General features: G+C 56.5%; 1 protein-coding gene across 14 annotated transcripts in view; it reads right to left on the bottom strand.

Moving 5' to 3' along the window:
• Positions 1-2,943: 2,943 nt before the first annotated feature.
• Positions 2,944-20,739, bottom strand: part of MYO18A (myosin XVIIIA) — a 95,466-nt gene continuing 77,670 nt past the window's right edge. For 9 of the 14 annotated variants that reach the window (XM_064582902.1, XM_064582905.1, XM_064582906.1 and 6 more), the window contains 9 exons: positions 19,831-19,947; positions 19,566-19,649; positions 19,001-19,138; positions 16,507-16,692; positions 16,023-16,162; positions 15,128-15,172; positions 11,608-11,730; positions 9,030-10,291; positions 4,188-4,326 (listed from right to left, as the gene is read on the bottom strand). In XM_064582902.1, the coding sequence (XP_064438972.1) occupies positions 9,034-10,291; positions 11,608-11,730; positions 15,128-15,172; positions 16,023-16,162; positions 16,507-16,692; positions 19,001-19,138; positions 19,566-19,649; positions 19,831-19,947 (2,091 nt within the window). In that variant the 3' untranslated portion in view covers positions 4,188-4,326; positions 9,030-9,033. Of the gene's footprint in view, positions 4,327-9,029; positions 10,292-11,607; positions 11,731-15,127; positions 15,173-16,022; positions 16,163-16,506; positions 16,693-19,000; positions 19,139-19,565; positions 19,650-19,830; positions 19,948-20,739 lie in introns of all 14 variants that reach the window. The other 5 variants (XM_064582910.1, XM_064582914.1, XM_064582911.1 and 2 more) reach the window with 3 other exon arrangements.

Below are 20,739 nucleotides of genomic sequence, written 5' to 3'. Positions count from 1 at the left end.
CCGGGGCAGGAGCGCTTGGCAGAGCAGGTTTTATCTGCTTTTGTTCGGTTTTCACCACCGCCCGTGGCGAGCACTGTGTAGGGGCGAAAGCGGCAGCTCCGAATGCAGCAAAACTTGGTGCATTGCCAAACAGGTCCCCGACTGCCCACCAGGCTGGGGGATTTAGAATCGAACACTTCCTGGGGAAAGATGAAAGGAGCTGGGGTGGCTGCCAGGGGCAGCAGCAGGCAAGGACAAATCAGCCTAAGCTGGTCTGGAATGTGTTGCTATGTAGAAGGTGAGCAAGAGTTCCAGCTTCCAGGAGAACCAGCTCAGAGGAAATGAAAGGGGAACAGGAGGATTATGGTTAGATTTAAGGCAGCGCTTTCTCCCAGGGATGACAATGGGGCCCTTTGTTCAGTGACCAAGGAGGGCTGCCGGCGGACTCAGCCCCCTCCCTCCCACGTGGAGGCCCTTGGAAACCCAGCTCCCTCTAGTCCCCCAGGGCCCAGCATGGAGGACAGGAATGAATGATTGACTTTGAAAAGTCCCCACCATTCGGGTAGGAGATCCTTTCCCCGATGGGCCCCCTGGGCTCTTCGCTGAGGATGAGGACAGCAGACGGGCTGGCTCTGGGGCCCTGCGGGGAAAGCGGCAGTCATGGCATCTCTTGCAACACGCTCACTGCCAAATTGATTCAAATTGGCTTGGATATGAACATATGATTAAAGGAGCGGCGCGATTCATTTATCAGGAGAGATTAAAGAGCGGCATCTGCGCAGCCTAGCTGGGGGACAATTAAGGAGCAAATCGCTAAGTGTCTGTGCCACCAGGCATGGGGGTGGGGCATGGGGGGGGACAACTAGGATAATCTGCCAAGAGGACACAGGACAAAAGGAGGTAGTTCAGGAGTCACTGTGGGCCGCTGTTGTCTCTGGGCATAGGCTGGGCACCGTGGGGAGCCTCACAGGGCTTTGGTCCTCACAGCAGTCCTGAGGGTCTGAGATTAGAGAGGAGAATCTGTGGAGGCAGCTTTGCGCCTGGCACAGGGACAGATTTGCTGCCTGTTTTGCGAGAATCATTTATATCTTAGGGACCAGAGCTGCCATGAGTATACAGGTGAGGGCGGGAGCTTACGGAGCTCTGAAGGCACACCCAAAAGGTAGTTGGACTTTGATGGACCCGCAGGCTCCTGGACTCCCCTGGGGAGTTGGTGCTGAGGGAATCGCGTCCTTCCCTGGAGCCTAGCATCCCGGCCAAGGGGCTTTGCTGCAACTTCAAGTGTCGGTCTTGAGAGGCTATGTCCAGCTTCCTTAGACGGCCCATGGAGATCCTTACCACCACCCTTCTTTCCCTGCCTCAGGGCCTTTGCTTAAGCTCTTCTTTTTTTCCGGTACACCTGTGGAAGTGCTAGCCTTTCCTCAAGCCCCAGCTCAAAATACCAGCTCCTTTTAGAAGCCTTCCTGTCCTCCTCCACCTGAAACCGCCCCCCCAACCTCCCCCCATAATATGTGCAAAGCAACTTCCTCTCCTTCTGTTATGTCTCATGTAATTATTTCCACGTGGGTCTGCCCCGATCCACGAGCCCCTAGATGACAAACACTGTAATTTGCATCTCTCTACTCACCCAAGCTTGCACATATTAGTAGGCGCAGTCCCTATTTTGTATGTCTACCTTCTCCACTAGAATCTCTGCTTTATGAAGGAAGGAGACTCATCGGTCCCCAGCACTTAGAACAGGGCCTAGGCCACAGCTGGCAGTTATGAAATATTTGACTGTCGAGTGAATGAATCAATGAATAACATAAGCTTTCTGACTTGAACAAAGCACTCTGCCCCAGACTATTGGATACTGATGATGCTCTTTCCAATTAAGCAGAGACCTGTGTCACTGTGGGTCCAGAGTTGGGGTCTTGTCTGCAGATGGGAAGGACGTTGTCACACTAGTTCCTGGGAGAAACAGAAAATGCACCTTCCTATCTAAAAGCATGAGTAAAAGATGAACACGAGGAGCCAGCAGTTAAAAAAAAAAAAAAAGTAACTTTACTTTTACTACCTTCGCTATTCAACAGGGGGAGGGGGGGCAGTGGAGAGGGGAAGTCTCATTCAAGTTGGATCCATTTTACACTCCTCTCCCACTCATTCTGGGGGACTCTCCTCCCTCCTTCCCTTTCTTGACCCTTTCTGGGTGGCTAATATCACCAGAGCACTGGCATTAGGGCTGTCTGATACCCTTTCCTGCCTACCTGTACAAACCAGGGGAGCCTGATTGACCAGCTATAAAAGAAACTTTATGTGTGTAGGGATTATAACTGGTCACATTACAGAAGGTAGAGGAGGAGGAGGGGCCATTTGTCTCTTGCCCTTCTCCAAGAGCTGCCTCTTAGCTGTCAGTGAGCAGAGCAAGTGTGGACTGAAGCACGAAGGCAGAGACTGAGCAGGGCAAAGAAGCCAGAACTCCCAGCCTACTCATGTTGCCCTGTGGACAATGGGGCTGGGGGCCAGAGAGACTTCTGCCATGTTTTGATCAAAAAGTCATATTTGGAATGACTAAAATTAAACCTAAAATTTTTTTCTAGTAAGAAGGACTTGCATCCCTCAAGGAAAAAAAAAGAGAGAGAGATAGGATCTCTGTAATTGGTAAGATTTAATAATCAGAGGGACCTCAACATTTCTGAGTGGAGGTCAGGAGAGGATGCAGTGTGGATGGTTCTGCCTGATTACAATTCACAGGCTTTTAAAATAAAAGACGGGGTTTGTCTTCCTTGACCAATCTTCTCATCCTACTACCTTTGCCTGCCCCAAATGACCTTCCAAAGCTCTGAGTGGCACTGGTCTGGTGTGGGAGTAGGCCAGCGACCCTGGCGCTTTCCCCCATCTCCACCAGAATCCTGACTCTGCTCCCCAGGGACCACCCAGGACTTTACCTGAGCCTGAAGGAACAGGCAGGAAAATTGGCAGAGCCAGGAGGAAAAGGACATTTATTTCCATACATCAGGTAAACAGGGAAGAGAGAGCACAGCCCAATGAATACAACCAATTGCAGGGGGCGAGGGGGGGGACAGCAGATGGGAACGGCACCAGGCACTGCCCTCAGGCCCCCAAGTCTGGTGGCATTGGTGGGATGAGCTTTAGGGTGGGGGCTGGGACTGTCAGGCCACACGTTGTCATGTCTAGGGTAAGTGTGTGGGGGCAGGGCAACTGGAAGAAGAAAAATGACTCCGGCTCAGGACAAGAGTGAGGGCTTGTGTCTAATACACATCAGTACTGACCCAAACCCCCATCTTCAGTTTTTCTGATCACAAGCCCTCAACCCGCGGCTTTCCCTCTCCAGTTGGGCCTATAGTCCAGGCAACTTGGACAGAGTGGCAGGGAGGCAGTGCTTGGGTAGGCCCCGAACTGGTGTAGGTGGAATGGGTTTAGTCTTAAGTAGGTCATTGCACTTAACACACTGATGAGACGGAGAGGGGCGGGGGCCGAAAGTGCCGGGTGGTACATACGCACCCCTGCGTAGGCTGGCTCAACCCATACTCAGAAGCACCTGAGAGCCCCTCCCCAGGCTGACTGAAGAATCTGGCCCCAGCTCCGCTCACCGGTCTCTCCAGCTGCGCAGAGAAAGGACTGCTCTCGAGTGAAGATGGAGATGAGATTCCCCTAGTCATTCCCGCAAACCCCAGCTGCCACCACAGCCCCCTCCCACTCTCAGGGATGCAGCTGTGATGGAGAGGTTGGGTATTTAAATTAAAAGTAAAAAGACAGCAGGCACTGAGAAGAGAAAGCCCTCGCCCCAAGCCAGGGTGGGGAGGAATGGCCGTTCCTGCCCCCCGACTCCTCCCCATGGACCCAGCAACCTAGAGTGTCCCAGCAGGCAATCTGCCCACCGTCCCTGAGCAGGGGGCTGAGATGGAGGTCAGCTTGCTGGCTCCATGCAGTGCCAAGCCACCTGCCACTGCCCACAGAGTGTGGCATTTTGGAGGCAGAAGGAGCAAAAAGTTCTCTTTTCAGAAACTCCCCCACCACCTCTTCCACGTGGAGATGTCAGACACCCACAGCTTGGAAAGCCCCCCAGACCCAAGGGGGCCGGGTGTTTCCCATGCAGATCAGCAGTCAGGTGGCGGAGACCTGTGCCCCACCATTTCCTGGGAGAGGCGCCGTGGCCGCGGTGGCCGGTGGGTGCAAGAGGTACAGACCACTCCCCTGGGCTATGCGTTGGTCTCTGTCGGTTTGGCCTCTGTGTCGCTGTCACTCAGATAGTTATGGGAGTATCGCGGCCTGGAGGTGCTGTCCAAAGGGTCGTGCTCATCATCTGACCGGTCAGGGGCAAGGGACTTCCAGTAGCTGGGAGGGCTGCGGGGAGAGAGGAGCAAGGTCACGGCGGAACGATGCCCTTAACCCTCAGCACCAAAGCCTTTGGGTCTGGGGAGGCTCCCAAAGCCCCGTCATAGCATTCCCCAAAAGCCACAAATTGAGAAGTAAATTCAATTCCCCGGAAGATATGCAGAGTAGTGAGGGAAAGGAGCGCATTGTCTTGATTCTGAAAACTTTTGAAACTCCTGGAAAGCAATGTGGTAGAGCCGTGGGTCTCAATCTTGAGTATGCCTAAGAATTGGCTACAGACTCCTGCATTCTTCCCCTGAGAAATTTTGATTTGTTAGCTTTTGGGTGGAACCGAGGAATTCTGCATTTTTAATTCTTCCCCAGAAGATTCTGATGCAGGTGGTCCCTGGACCACACTGACTTGGAGACTGGCAGTCTGGTGATTACCTGGCTACAACCTGCCAAAGTTACCTTATCCCTAAATGGGATTCCTTCTAAGAGGGAGGGGCTTTCCCCACTGGATACTCCCAGACCTTAACCCTTTCTCCTCATTGTTTTCCTAAGGCCTGTGAGCATTTCTGCCCTTGACCATGGCATCATCTACTCACCACAAGGAAAGGAGACTAAGGATGTAGGGATTGGCTAGATCTCTGCTTCAGGATGGCACAGTCGTCCCTTTCTTGGTACCATAACCCAACCCTGCAGAGTTTTCCTCAGGCCACTGGGAGCCTACAGCTTCCCCTCACTAGGATGTGAAGGAACATTATCCCCTGGATGGGGCAGGCTCCTGGCATTGAGCAAGGATGGAAACCTCCTGCTCCAGTCACATTTTTTCTTTCTTTCCCAAAGCCTTAGAGCCGCCTGCCCCTGCCCCTCCCACCTCTGCTACCTTGCTGGTTCAAGTGCACTGTAATTTCAGCCCTCTGAACAAAATGCAGCCCAGAGTGCCCCCCCACCAATGCCCTGCACCCAGAGTTCCTGCCCAGCGTGCTCCCAGGGACACAGCTCTTCTTCCAGATCCCAGAGACTTTCCCCTGGGATAAACAGGAATTCGGTGATCCCTCTACCCCCAACTCTGCTTTAAGAATCTCAGGGGGGACCTTGTTTACTGGCCTCTTTGAAGTTCTTCTAGCCTCAAACCAAAAGAGGCGGAAACAGTATTCTGCAAGAAAGACCCACATTCTTAGCTTTTCCAACTGTATTGGGAAGAAAGGGTTTGGCTACGGAGTACTTTCTGTGTGTGAGACACTGTCCCCTGCACACCACAGGCATCTTACTCTTCACGACAACCCTATGAAATGTCACCAGGAAGCTGGTTCAGAGAGAGGAAGCCTCTTGCTCAAGGTCACACGGCCAGTATGTAAATTTGAACTTGGACTCTTAGACCTCAAAGCCTTTTGCTGACTCCACCCTGCTGCTAGATTGGGTGACCTGAAGAGAAAACACAACCAAACCTGAATGTTCCCTGCCTGCCTGGGTGAGAGCCCAGGGGGTGTGTAGATAGGTCTCTCTCTCTCTGTCTCCCTGGGGAGAAGGAAGAGCCTGATAGAATACATGTTCAATTATGCAGAATGGTTCAGGAATGGGGCAGTCTGGTTAATAGTTATCATATTTCTCATGAATGAATTACCATTTTTAAAGGAATCAGAATAGCACAAAACACATTTAATACAAACTAGACTGAACATAAATGAGTCTTACTTTGATGGGCCAAAGGCACTTAAGGACTCTAGGGTGTCTCAGGGACAAAATTATAAAGCTCAATGATGACTGTGCAACATAGAAAAAAATGGGGTTATTTTAGCTTTTGGGTTGTTTGAATTCTAAATTAGTGGGAGCCTGGTTTTATTTTCAATTTTTGGACAGAATTTCTGGGCACCCAAGTGCTAAGGTCTCCTGTTGGGTAAAGGAAGGACTGACTTTGTGGAAAAGCAGCAGGGTTATTTTGGGGGCAGACGGGGGGCAAGGCAGATGCCAGGACTGGGACCCAGATGCAGACGGGGCACCGCGGGGTAGGGTCGATCTGAGCTCTTTTCCATTCCCACGCCTCTCCTGAGTGGGGCTGTGGCCCCCACTCCCACATTCCTGTGCCCGCCAAGCAGACAGACGCCTGGATAAATGACAGCCAGGTTCCCACACTGCTCCATCCGGGTGCTGGCAAGGGGCGGAGGCAGCCGGAGAGGGGCGCCGACTCCATGCTCCTCTCCCCTGCTCCGCGGAGCTGCAAGATACCCTTGCTTCTAGCCGGATGTGCTACAAGCCAGGCTCTCTGGTGCCACAGCTGTAGTCAACAGCAGGCAGCTAGCCCCCTCCCCAGGGCAAGACTCAGGGCTGGCAATTCGAACATTTTAACCAAATTGTGCAAAAAGCTTTCCTCCCCACAAGCCGGAGTCTCCTGCGAAACGCTGTCACAAACAATTTGGTGTATAAGCTAATTCCTGCTGGGTGAGCCCAGGGTGGCAGCCCCCTCTCCTTGCCTTTGCTATGGATGAGTTCGCCTTCTGAATTCTCACCGGTCCCTGTCGCCAGATGGGAAGCTAAGCCACCGCTCTGCCCCCTCCCCGTCCCCCCATGCTTGGCAGTTTAGCTCCCCAGAGCCCAGCCAGGTCCTCCCTCCCCTGGCCCTTCTCTAGCCGGCTTGCTATCGGCTGGCTAGCTTCGGCTCGGTGCCCACTCTCCCCGCCGTGAACCCAATCCTCCTCGGTGGTGGCATGTGGGGTTTCAGGACTACTCTTGTTTTTCTGGTGGACAAGAGGAACAGTGCAGGTGGCTGGCGGAAGAAACAGGCTTTGTGGGTTTTTGTCCTTGCTGGTCGTAGGGTCAAGGGTGACGTTGGGCTGAGAGCATTGGGTCTGAGATGCAAGCTGCTGAGCAGCGTGGGATGGCCCAGCTAGGCCCATGCCTCTCTCCCTCTTCAGGAAGGGGTGCAGCGCTCAGAAGGGCCTGGCCTATCGACTGACTTCCTGCGCTGGGGGAGCAGGGCACTCAGCAGGGCTGCTGAGGGGAAGGCTGAGGTGGTTAACACAATGTTGTGACTCCTGTCTTTTTCTCACTGTGGGGCTGACAACTGCTCCCTAGTGCAACCAAGATGCTTCCTGCTCTTCCCAGAGCACCCTGCACCCATCTGCCACATGGGGGGAGTGACAGAGCAGTGCTGAGCCCAAGGGCTTGGTGTCAGAGCAGCTCAGGGTCCGAGGAGTCTGAGATGGCCATGAGCCTGGTCTGGGTTTAAATTCCACCTTCTCTGACTGGGTGGCTCAGATGGTTAAGCGTCTGCCTTCAGCTGCCCCAGGATCCCGGGGTCCTGGGATCAAGCCCTGCATCGGGCTCCTGGCTCAGCAGGGAGTCTGCTTCTGCCTCTCCCTCTCCCTCTGTCTCTCCCCTGCTCATGCTCCCTCTCTTTGTATCTTTGTGTCTCAAATGAATAAATACAACTTTTAAATTCCACCTTCTCCCCACCATCCCCCTAATCCCATCCCTGCACCCATCTCCAAATAGCTGCAGGTAACATTCACTCCTACCTGTCCATTTCTTAAAACGTAACTGGTCCCTTTGGAGAGAACTCCGCCAGGTCAGTGTACCTGTTCAGGTGCTCCATGGCACAAGAGGCCCACAAGCATGCGACAGGTATGTGTTAGTTCATGCAGTGCCCATGCCCCAGGGGGCTGCACTCTGGGGTCATATCTCCTGGGAAGCAGCAAGCTTGCCCTGGGAGGTACCACGCTGAAAACAGCTTCACATAACCAGGGTGATCCAAATGTCACCACCCACCAGGGAAACTGGCAACAATGGGATTCCAGTGAGTCAGTCTTTGCCTTTCTTCTGAGATGGGGGTGTGGGCATAAAGGGCCTAACTACTAGATCTCTCTTCCCACAGAGAGAAGGCTGGCGGAGGCAGGAGAGCCAGGAGGGGGCTGTCAGTCAGCAGCTGCTAATTTCTATTCATTATAACATTTTAAGATGTGCTGAGACGAGGTGACGCCCATGTGTGGGCTTCAGGTGGGAGGGTGGGGGGAAGGAGTCAGGCATTTCGGGGTTTGATGTAGGGTGTGGTACTGTGGGGGCTGCGGCCCTGTGAGCCTTGCACCCCGAGGCTTGAAAGGTGGCTTTGCAGGGCAGGGGAGAGCTGAGCCAAAAGGCCTCATGATGGATGATGGTCACTAACGTACCAACTCATACCCAGGGCGGGGGGTGGGGGGGGGTGCGGGCAGCGAGAGCCCTTTCCCGAGACCAACCTGTCGGGGCCATGGACAAATCTCCCATATCGGTGCTGCCAGGCACACACAGTAAACATGTCACCCCCGTGCTCTGCCTTGGGCCGTTTGGAGGAGTGGTCAAGGGCAAGTTGAATAGACTCCATTCAGATCCCAGCAACATCACTTCCCAACTGTGTGACCTTGGCAAGTGACTTCACCTCCCTGAGCCTCAGCTTTCTCTCCTGTAAAGTGAGGCTCATCAGGCCTGTTCCGGAGTTAGTCTGAGGATTAGGTGAACACAGTGTGGCGAATATCTAGGGGAGCCCCTGGCTCATGGTAGGGACTTAATAAGTGTGACCGGCCATCCTCAGCAGGATCGGTCGCCGGGGCTCAGGGCTCAGAAGGACGGACCGGCCCCACTCTCCAAGGTAGCCAGAAAGCTCCCGGAGGCCAGGCGCCGGTCGTGGCGGGTGGGGTGGGAGCACGTTAGTTCACACCGAGCTGCACACTCCATGCTCCACGCCAGGCACCACCTACTACTCTAGTCGCTCTCGGGCCGGTACAGGTACCGCATCATCAGGCTGTCCACCTCCTTCTTGCGCTTCTTCTCCTCCTTCCGAGACTGCCGGGACCGCCGGCCGGCCCGGCCTGCCTCCTCCGCTTCTGCAGCTGGGCCCTTCTTCACGCTCGAGCGGCTGTGGCCTGACACGGTGGAGCCGCTGGAGGTCGACGAGGACTCCGACTCGCTCTCCGTCCTCTTCCTTCTCGATTTGGATTTCTTCTTGCTCTTTCGCGAGCGCCCCTTCTTCCGCCGCTTGTGCTCCGAGGACTCCTCGGAGCTGCAGCTGGAGCTGGAGCTGGAGCTGCTCGGTCTCCTGCCCCGGCCCCTGCGGCTGCTGCGGGGCCGGGACACATCGGCGGCCGAGGCTGAGCGGCGGATGCTGGCCGCCCGCGCCGGGAGCTCGAGCTGGGCGCTGCGGACACTTTGGATGCTCTTCCGGTCGTCCTCCTCCGAGTCGGGCTCCAGGCTGCTCCTCTGGAACGTTACGGGCTTGTAGCTCAAGACCTCATTGATGGCGGCCTCCAGGTCGGGGTCCAGGTAGGAGTGACGGCTGACCGGGCGGATGCTGGAGCCGAGAGGCTCGTCCGTGGCAGAGGCTGAGCCGCGGGGCCGCGGTGGCACCGACAGACTGCGGGCCAGTGACGGGTGGCTGTACTGGGAGTGGGCCTCGCTCAAGGCCACACTGGCTCGGTCATCCCACGCATCCAGGCAGCTCTGGCCCAGGGACAGGCGGGAATCGGGGCTGTCCCGGCCCAGGCCCGAGGCCCGGCTCAGGGAAGGACTGAGGGTCCTGGAGAGGGTATCGAGCCGGGAGGCGCTGTGCCGCGAACTGGGGGAGCCCGAGAGCGAGAAGCTCATGGACGAGCGCGCCCCGTCCTCACCAGAGCCACGCCGCGTGGCCGAGGAGGCCCGGCTGGTGGGGGCAGAGACTGTGGGGGCCCGGTCGAAGTCGGAGCCCCACCGCTTCTCCAGCCCCCGGCCCGGGCGGCTCGGGGCCTCGGAGCCTGCGGAGCGGCATTCGTCCAGCTCCTCCCTGGGGCGCGTGTGGGTCTTCCGGGGGGGCCTCTCGGGGGAGGCTGGCCGCTCGCTCAGGGTGGTGAAGAGCGAGTCCTCGTCCCCGGTGCCCCCGATGGAGTCCTTCAGGGTGAGCCGTTTCCGGTAGCTCAGGGAGCTCAGCGCCGAGGCCGGTCTCTCCTCCACCCCCTTGCCCTCTTTGCTGGAGCTATTGAGGGCCGTTCTAGGGGAGGGAGGTGAGGCCGGAAAGAGAACCAGCAGTGGATTAGAGGCAGCACAGACAGAAAGAGAGAGAGAGAGAGAGAGAAAGAGAGAGAGAGAGAGAGGAGCCTGCATGAAACTCAGGGAATAAAGACACAGGGGGAGGGAGGCAAAGGGAGCAACCAGCAGCACCCGGCAAAGTGGCAGTGAGAGCATCGGAGGAAATGAAGCAAAATAATTTGCGTCAGTGAAAATAGCTTCATGGAGAATGTCATGTAAATTAGACCATTGTTCTATTTCATCACTTTTACCCCTCTAAAACGTTTAGTTCAATTTATTTCATTGTCAACTACCTGGAGCCTTGTGCCACGCCGCGGTGAACGGCAGTGGGGCGGGGAAGGCAGCATTATCTGCGGTAACAAAATGTTGTTTGGCTGAATAAATTAAACCAATTAGAGGGGGCTGCGCCGTGCTGGTGGTGAGTGAGGGGCTGGACTTGGGAAGGGGCCTCAGGGGAGTGGGAGGAGGGGGGTATTACTTGTCAACCCAGCCTACCCGCTAACTCTGGGCGGGGGGTGGGGAAGGGTATGCCCAGGGTGGGCGGGGGGTGGGGAAGGGTATGCCCAGGGTGGGCGGGGATCAGGTTGGCTCTGAGTTGGGGAGAAACTGGGAGGCAGTGAGGGATGGGGACCGTGAAGCTGGATTCCAGGGGGAGCTGTCTGTGTGATCGGAAGACAGACTTGGCTGGACAAAGGGGGAATGAGTTCTTGCAGGGGATGGGTGTGAGCAGGAAGCATTGGGGGGGGGGCGGTGAGGGGACCTGGTGAAAAGATCAGAGGAAGGAGAGAATGGGCAGAGAAAGAGCAATGTGGCTCTGATAGGCGAGTCAGGGGGACCAGTGCCTTTTCTGCTGCTCGTCCCGTTAAGATTTCAGAGGTCCAGAGCCCGCCCGAGCCAACCCTGTTCAGGGTTGTGGGGTCCAGAGACTCCTTATGCCCCATTCCAGTCTTGATTCCGGGCCCCAAACTTTCTGGTGGTTCAACCACCATTTGTTGAATGAGTAAGTGGGGATGAAGTCAAACCTGCAGCAAACCAAAGCCCCGAGCCTGGTAGGAAACCATTACCTGAGAAAAACAAGGGTGCCGCAGACCCTGACTAAGGAGACACTGAGCCTCCCATGCTCATTCCTCATGCTGGGGACATGCCTGGGCCCCGCATACACATGCCAGGCTAGAGACGCCGGGACCAGAGGCCTGGCCTCTCCGGGATCGAGGCACTGCTCCTTTATCCCTGGTGCATGGGGTGGCTTTTCCTCCCAGCTCAAGGCCACGTGCTCACCTGGAACTCTTCAAGCTGCCATCATCGGAAGCTGCCTTGGAAGGCCCCTTGTTTTTCGACAACCATGACTTGACCCCGTCGACCCGGTCCTCCAGCTCTGAGTCCACATCGGAATCCCCCTCGCTGTGGGATGAGGAGCAGAAAGGTAGGCAAGGCAGGGGAGGAAGAGCTCACCCGAGGCCCAGTAGGGAGTGCTGAAGGGGCAGCAGGTTTGCCTTGAGGTGGGGGGTGGGATGCAGGGTGGCATGCATATCAGTGAGTCAGGGAGCAGAACAAGGGAGGTTAGATGGGGCGCCCCATTCACGAGGACCCTGCCCCACTCAGCAGGCCACACTTAATGATAACCACCAAGAGGACCCTGAGGAGCATAGAGGTACCTCCCATTCGACTTTCTGTGATAGACTGCTATCGAGCCAAACAAACCCAATGAGGATGACAGGGAAACCATCCACTTAGGAGTTCCAGCTAAATGGCCGCTGGTTAAAAAGACCAGTCCCAGGCCATATGCTAATTCCTGAGGCCTACTCCGTTTCTTGTCTGCCCACTCCCAGAAATGTGGCCACAGCTGCGGCCGTTTCGCGAGCCTTCGCTGTGAGAGCCAGACTGCGGGCCATGGGGGGTGGGGTGGGGGGGGGGGAGAGAAGGGCATCGTTATGCCTTCAGTTAGCTTGAACTGGAGGCTCCTTGGCTGATGGCCACGCTGAGTGCGACCGGCCAGATCCCAGACCACCCTGCGACTTCCCTGGCCCTTAAGAAACAGAAGGGTGAGGAGGGGGCATCCGCCATTTCCTGAGGTGCTGGCAACGGCTCTGGGATTCAAACTGCGTCCTGGAGATCCACTTGAGCCCCAGAAAGTCCCAGACAATGGCTCTGTCTCTCCCAGGCTCCTCTTCCCTCCGTCAGGCAGGCTCTAGCCCTTGCTCTTCAGTTGTGCATCTGGCCAAGCTGGCCTGAGCCCTCTCTACCAGCAGAAAAGCCCCAAGGAGTCCGATTTGGAAGCTGGAGTCGTGGTGACTCCTTCACAAAGCAGCGGGGGCTTAGGGACAGCTTCTGAGTGAGAATGCTTCTAGAATTCTGCAAAATGTCTGCTCCCACGTTCCCCTGCTACGGAGATGCTAATTTTCCTTGATGTAAATTTCCTTTCATCTGTGTCAACACGAGCAGCCCCATTCCTGAATTATGTTCTTGAATAAATAGCCATACAGGCGTGCGTGTGTGTGCGTGCACGTGCACACACACACACACACACACACAGGAAACCACCAGACTCCGTTCTGGGGACTGTGAGAGAGCATGACCCGTTGGGAGGGGAACAAAGAGGCATATTTTATGGGCTTCCATCAGATACAGAATTATAACAAGGACGAGGCTGGCTGATGCCCCGGGTAAACGGGAGTTTAGCAGAGAGCCCCGAAACCACTAATGCAAGCCCCGTGCCTGTCCGAGCTTGGCAGATTTACTGTGGTGCACGGGCCCCATGGAACGCCAATACCACCTGATTTATACACCCCTGCAAAAAACCTCCTTCTCTAGCTTCAGAGCCTCTAATTTATCACCCCCATTCATAAGCATATTGATTGCCTTTAGAAAGGAGGTGCTGTATGCATCGCAAAATCTATGTCTACATGTTAAAAGTGTTTCTGTATAAATCTCCCTTAATACTGCACTGTTTACTGCTTTCATTAAGGTTATGGCAATAACAACTGTATCTCTAAGTAAATCGAAACACTATTTTTCTGCCCGCCTTAGCACACTTACTCGCTCTCGCTCGATAACTTGGGAGCTGGGGCCCAGAGCTGCTGAGCACGGAGCCACACCACCTCTGCCATCAGCGGGACTGTGGTGAGGACTGCACGCCCCGGTGCGGCTGCGTGAGTGCACACAGGGTGTGTGTGTGTGTGCGCACGCGTGCACGTGCCCATGCCTGGCAGTGGTTTAGAAGATGATCTTAAATGCGCATTTTAGGGCGCCTGGGTGGCTCAGTCGTTAAGCATCTGCCTTCGGCTCAGGTCATGATCCTGGGGTCCTGGGATCGAGTCCCACATCGGGCTCCCTGCTTGGCGGGAAGCCTGCTTCTCCCTCTCCCACTCCCCCTGCTTGTGTTCCTGCTCTAGCTATCTCTCTCTCTGTCAAATAAATAAATAAAAATCTTAAAAAAAAATGCACATTTTATCAGCCCTCGAAGCTCCTCCAGCCCAAGGATGGCAGGGCTGGAACACACAGGGGACGGAGCGTCGTGGACTCAGAATGCGAATTTTCCTCCTTCCATTCAGAGCAGCGAATGGATGGAGACGCCAGCCTGCCCGCCCTCGCCTTCCCTTTAGTTTCAAGCATATAGGTGGTGTTTAGGTTCTTTTCCTTAAATAATCAGGCCCCTAAACAAACTCCAGGGGCGCGCAGGCTCAGGGGGCAGTTGAAATTTTAAATGGTCGGAATTAAACCCTGAGTCAAATACAATATATGTCCAGGCTCATGTGCTATTAGTTAACTGGGAGCCGAGTCGCGGGGGAACAAACAAACGGAGACAGGACGGCGGGGGATATTAATTGTGTGTGACATCCGGGCTCCAGAGGCCCTCTATCACTGTTACACACCATTACATTTATCATTAGCTCTCCCGGAGTCCTGTGCGCTGCTGCCCGCCCACCCCGGCCAGGGGAGGAGGCCTGCCGGGCAGGAGAGAGTAGGGGGAGGAAATCCAATGCCACGCTAAAAAAACAACCTTCAAACAAACAGCCCTGACGAACTGAACTCCACTCCACGGAGGATCACTCTGATCCGCCTCCAGGCCTCTGCACGCGCCATCCAGCTCCCACCCACAGAAGGAATCGAAGAGAGAGGGGGGATTTCCTGGGCTCCCCACCACCTGACAGAGGACAGCACCAGCGCAAGGGCCCGGGGCCTCCCTCTGCCCGAGGTGCCCGCAGGGAGCAAAGGAAACCCGTCGGGCTGGGTTCCCTTCGCCTGCCCCTGCGGAGCGGCCCGTGACGGGCTGGCTGGATGCCTTCTCCAGACAAGGAACTGCTAGATGCCCCGCACCTCGTACCCTCGTCTGCCACAGGAAGGTGGTGGACCTTTTCAAAACGACAGCTGCCCGCTTCTTTCGGGCGGTGTAGGCTCCAAAGGAGCCCCAGGATGTGGACAAATCCAGCCCAGTCAGATTTTCCCCCAGGGAAACAGGCCCGGGAGGCAGCTCTGCCTGCTTTCTGAGGGAGGAGAGGGCTGGAGCTCAGGAAGGCAGACTGAGGCTGAGCTCCCTTTTCTGTGGGAGCCCCCATCCTGCCCATCCAGGGCGTGAGCACGCCTCACTGCCTGCCCTCCACCTTCGACGCAGGGCCCGGCCCCTCGCCTTGCCTCTCCTCAGGACAGAGCCAGCAGTGTTAGCGAGGAACTAGCTCGGAGAAGGTGTGAGAGGCTGTGTTCACGTGCGGCATGCAGCAGGGGCCCTGGGTGGGAGCCAGGGTTAGGGGCGGTTAGACACCACGGGAGAGGCAGAGAGCGCGTGCGCTCCAGTCCTCACGGTTTATTCTTTCTTTTCTGATACTTTGTCACCATGTCCTGCAAACTGGAAACAGAAAGAAAATGGTGGGCAAGAGGGCCAGAAGAAGAAGACCGAAAAATCAGTGGGCAAACCAAGGTGGACCTCTCCGCTGAGGACCCCTTTTTCTTCAGCAAGAGATGGCTCTGCCTGGCTGAGACCAGCTGGGGGTGGGGTGGGGGCAGTGGCAGTGCTGTCTTCAGAGGGAGGTCTGGGTTGCCCTGGGGCACCGTTTTCCTGCCCCGAAGGAGCAGGCTCCCTGTGTGGGCCGGGACCTGCCTGCAGGATGGCGCACCAGCGCTCGCTCGGGAAGGGGGTAGGTCTGGGGGGCCGGGGTTCTGTCCAAGGCAGCCCTGGGAGCTTCTCCAGGGCCCGACCCTCACCCCCCAGAGCTACCGGTCTACCTGCCCTGTGACTTCTTCCTCAGCCTCAGACTACAAATCTCTCTCTCTCTCTCTCTCTCTCTCCTGAACCATTCCCTGGGTGGGTTTTATCAGAGAAAATCTCTGGCATGGTAACAAGGCACCACCGGCCTTAAATCTCTGCTTTCCCCAGAGTGGGACAGGCACCATCGGAAATGCAGCTAAAGAGGGGGGATAACTCATCGTGAGCAGGCAGAGCTGGAGAGCCAGGTTCCTGGGAGGCCTCGGGGAGGGAGGACAGGGAGGAAGAGGGAGGGCGTCTCAGCCAGGGGGCACCTGTCCTGCCCTCGGTCAGTACAGGACAGGGTCCGTGCTGGGGGCTGGCAATGAGGGAAAGGTGGGCTGGTGGCTTGGTGGCAGGGAGACAGAGGTCGTGGCTGTTCTGCCTCATGGCCTGCTCCAGAGGCGGTCAGAGGGCCTTGGTGCGGGCCGCCGCTGCCACAGAGGCCCCTCACCTGGTGATGAGGTCCTCATTCTCGTCGCTCTCCATCTCGTCCTCGATGGCGGCCTGCAGGTCCCCAATGCGCTTGAATGCCAGTTTGAGATCGGCCTGCAGGCTCTGGTTAGCAGCCTCTAGGCTCTCCAGATCCATCTCCTAGGCGGAAGAGTAGGCAGTCCGGTTCAGCGGAGGGCTAGTCTCTCATCCAGGTGCCCCAGAAAAAGCCGGCTTCAAGTGTCTCCCAGCCAGGCAGGAACTCTGTGGAGGCTGCTGCAAGCCTGGGCTCGCTGGATGGACGCTCGGGTCCCACCCTTGGCCCCGGGCCTGCCCTCGGGACTTCCTGGACCGTCTCCTTGCCACGTTCCTCTTCCTTCCCAAGATCTAAACTCCGGCTTCTTTGCGGTCCGCCCCCCACCCGCCCAGCGGGGAGGTGTGTGCATAAGAACCACTCAGCTCCGGGGTGGGGGTGGGGGGCCCCCCCGCGGGTTGGGCTGCATTACCAGTTCGTGCTTCTTGCGGCTCGCCTCGGCCTCCTTCCTGGCGAGCTCGCCCATCTCCTCCTTGGTGTCCCGGAGCTGCCGCTGCAGTCTCTTGTTCTGTTCCTTCTCCCGGTTCTCGGCTGCGGTGCGCTGATCTCGCTCCTCGGTCAGCTTCTCCATGTTCTCCTTGAGCCGGCTGGCCAGGCTCTGGACAGGGAGGTGGGGAAGAGAGGCCCATCAGCTAGGCCGGGACAGGGAGGAGGCTCTGACTCTGAGCTCCGGAGTCAGGAGGCCTGGGGTCCAGCTCTGGCACCACTGCTCACTAGTGGCTGGGCAAGAACAAAAGCCCTCTGAAGAGGCTTCCTTTGCCTTTCTATAAAATGGGAGAACAACACCTACTCCCTCAGGGTCTTTTTTTTTTTTTTAAGGTTTTATTTATTCATTTGAGAAAGAGAAAGAATGAGCAGTGGAGGAAGAGGTAGAGGGCAACAGAGAGCGAGAGAGAGAGAGAGAGAGAGAGAGAGAGAGAAGCAGACTCCTCGCTGAGCAGGGAGCCCGACGTGGGGCTCGATCCCAGGACCCTGGATCATGACCTGAGCCGAAGGCAGATGCCCAACTGACTGAGCCACCCAGGCGCCCCATCCCTCGGGGTCTTTTAAAGATTGAATAAGGTCGGGTGCGTGAAGGCAACTGGCATGCTGAAAGGAGCCTTCATCATCATCATCATCATCATCATCATCACTACCAAGTTCGGAGGAGTGCTCTGGCTACAGCCTGGGCCTTCCCATACTGACACAGTCAGCCCTGCTTCCCTCAGACACCCTGAACCCAGCAGCTCTGGAAGCTAGATCCTGCGCTCGAGGTAAATGGTTCGTTGAGAGTTCCTGGATTAGGAGACTAAAGAGTCATCACAGTCTAAGCACACAGCCATCCCTCTAAGCCTGACGCATCTCTCTTCCTCCAGAAACTTGGAACACATTTTTCCCTACCAGGCCATAGGCAAGAAATGACCTGGAGGTTGGGACAGGGTGTGAGGGAAGGACCTGCTTCCGGTTCGACCACCGACGGGCCCTGGGGTCTCCACCTCTGGGCCCCCCAGTCTCTAAAATAATGGCACTAGACTACGTGATCTCTAAGGGCTGTTTGTGTTTAACATTTTGTGTGTCTAAAGGACAATCCTGCCTTTCTGGGCAGAAGCGATACAGACACAGGGCTGAGGAAAGGGTCCGAGGCCCAGAAGAAAAGGAGACAAGTGCACAGATCTGTCCCAGAGCCACCAGATCAACGGATTCTTGAGCGCCTCGATAGCTCCATGACCACAGGCAACCTCCTTAACCCTTCCTGCATGCAAAATCGGGATCAAAATATTACCGACTGTCCTGGGGTCGTGGTGGGTGGAACAGGAGCATCACTAAGTCTCCCCTAACTCTCCCTGGCTCTCCTGAGGACCGGGACCTTGTCTTGGGAGGTTCCGCCGTATTCTCTTCCTACGTCAAGGGGACTACTGTCCTCTCAATGCTCGCTGTCAGCCCCCTAGTCACCTGTTCCCATCCCTACCCTGGAGCCTGCTCTGTAGCCTCAGGGGCTGCTGGGGCGGCGGCAGGGATGCTCCTCAGCACGCACACCTGTGAACACAGTTCTCACGGAGAACTGTCGGTGCTCAGACAAGTGTACGAGCTTGAGCGAGAGGAGAACTTAAAAATAGGGCGAGAGGAGTGTTCATCCAGAGACAATTCTGCCTGCCTCTTTCTTCCTACCTGCTCTATCGGAGAGGGCGGGGCTGGGCATGCTGGCGTCAGGAGCCTGGAACCGAGAGGGCTGCATTTGGAGCATGGAGATTACGGGTGGAAGGAAGAACAAGACAGAGCAGAAAGAGGGGCGAGCAGGAACAGGAGAAGGGTCGAAGGCAAGAGTGCCGAGCAGAGGGAGAGGAGGGAGGGGATGGGGAGAAAGGAAGAAGTGGAGAGAGGGTGAGAAGGAGAAATGAGAAGGGACAGGAAAGAAGGGGGCAGACATGGAGACAAGCAAAGAGAGAGGAGTAGAAGCAGAGCCAGGAAGGATGGGAAGAAGTGAGGAAAAAAGGCAATAAAAAAGGGAAGGGAGAGAGAGCGTGAGCATGCGAGCGGTGAGATGAGATGAGAGAACAGACTTCAGCCCTCACAGAAGTGGCGCCATCCGCTGCATATTTATGACCCTGCCAGAGAGCAAGTGAGGGGACCGGCGGGGGGAGCTCATGGTGGAGGAAAATACGAAGACAAAAAGCTAAGCTGCTCCGGTCCCTTGGCAGAAAGCAAGCACGGAAACAGAATGTAAAGCAGGCTGGCTCCACGGTGCCCAGAGAGCAGGCGGGGAGGGCGGGGGGAAGGCACCCGCACCGTCAGCTGGCCTGGCAGCTTGGCAGGGGCCTCTGAGGAACGGCCGCGGCCTGCCCAGAGCTGCCAAGCATGCGTGGCTCCAGCCGCTGGGGCGGCTCTGCCCTGCTCTCAGCTGCGGACCAGGACGAGGGTGCACCCACCTCCAGCCTCTTCACTTGGGTCCTTTCGAACTCCAGGCGGGTCTCCAGCTCTCGGATCTTAGCTTCCTGCCTGCTCACCAGGGACTTGTCCACCATGGACTGTTCTAGGAACTCCACTTGGCTCTGGAGGGCTTGGAGCTGGGGGTGGGGGCAGGAAGAGAAGAAAGAACTGAGCTCCGAGGGGAGGGGGCAGAGTGTGGGCCGGCAAGATCACCATGGTGATCGACCAGAAGGTGGAGGGAGGGATGCACAGGGGAGGTGGAAGGATGGGGCCCCGAGCCAGAGGCATTCCCCACCTGGCCCAACGCTGGCAGATTTTGCCCTTTGGAGAGAAAGGAAAAAGCCAAGGACCAGAGAGGGAATAGAAATGTGAAGTGAGGCAGCTGAAGCCAAAATGTCTACTATGGTGATATGGCTCCAGGCCTAGGCCTTCACATGCGTTGATGCTGCTCTGTGGATTACTGACGACTGAGAGGAGCACTTGCTATCCTATGAGCTTGGGGGTTTGCCCCTACATACAGCGACCCTGCACCCTCTTTCTACCAAGGGAGATGCTGGTGCCCACCTTCTCCTGCAGCTCTTGCTTCTCCTTGTTGGCTTCTTCTAGCTGAGCCTGGAGATCGTTCATCTGCGCTAAGTCTCGCGAGGCCTGGGAAAGGAGTGAGCGCTGAAGCAGGATCCCCCGTGAACACAAACCCCAGCCCGCCACATCGCACGCCCGGTGCTGTGCCGGGGCCCGCGGGCCTGCCGCTCCCAAAAGAAGTGGCCTGTGGGGGCTTCTGAAGAGGACCACAGGGACAGCGTCTGTGGTGCGGGGTGTGGTGGGGCACCTGAGCCACGGCCGCCTTCTGCTTCTTCATCAGCTCGTTCATGTCCTCCTGATCCTCTTCCAGCCGGCTCTGGATCTCGTTCTTCTCACGCTGAAGGCGGCTCAGCTGCTCCTCCAGCTGGATGGGGGCAAGACAGAGCAGAGGGCATCAGGCCTCGCGTGCCTCATGGCAGCGGGTGGCAGGTCTGAACTTCCCCACGCCGCCTCCAATGGGAAGGGGGTGCTGATGGGGCCGGGCGCGGCCACTGGAGCGGGGTCCAGACCCCGTGGCGCTCAGGGAGCTGAGGCAAGGCTGTCTTCACTGCACAGGCAGACCCTGGGCTAAATGACAGCTGCTTCCTGGCAGCTCTTTGAAGGCTAATGAGAAGGCAGAAAAGGTCTGCCCAGAACAAATGACCCATCATCTGGGCACCAGCAATCTAGGCCCTAACCTGCATGCACTCTGCCCCCTTCAGGCCTCGGGAAAGGACCCCTCGAATGTGCGAGGCTCTCTTGGCTTGGATTCTCATCTCCCCTGGGATGGCCTGCTCCCCAGCCATCCGGCCCCACAGCCAGTCCACTCCTGGGGGGAGGGGAGGAGACAGCCAACAGCAGCTTCAGGAAATGAATGAATCTATTAGCCTATAATTCCAAACCAAAATCACTGCGTTGGCTCCTTCTCAGCCCCATCCATCTTGTTACCGGGCTGTGGGGAGCTGGGGAAGCCTCCGCCAAGAAATTTAACTCGGATTTAAATAAAATGGTAATTTTATAACAGCCTTTTTTAACACAATTAAAGAATTTGAATTACTCACCTGAAAACTGCTGAGGAGCACAAATGTCATAGAGATAAATCAAGCCCGGGAGATTGGGATCTCTCAGCAGATGGGTGACCAGCCCGGAGCCAAGCCCAGCCTCCCCGTTGCCCTAT

The sequence above is a fragment of the Mirounga angustirostris genome, unplaced genomic scaffold (genome assembly GCF_029215605.1).
Source record: "Mirounga angustirostris isolate CCGP_5_RB_7025 unplaced genomic scaffold, mMirAng1.0.hap1 SCAF_17, whole genome shotgun sequence".
Lineage (NCBI taxonomy): Eukaryota > Metazoa > Chordata > Mammalia > Carnivora > Phocidae > Mirounga > Mirounga angustirostris.
Note: the sequence above shows the minus strand (reverse complement) of the source record. Positions and strands in the feature narration are given on the sequence as shown.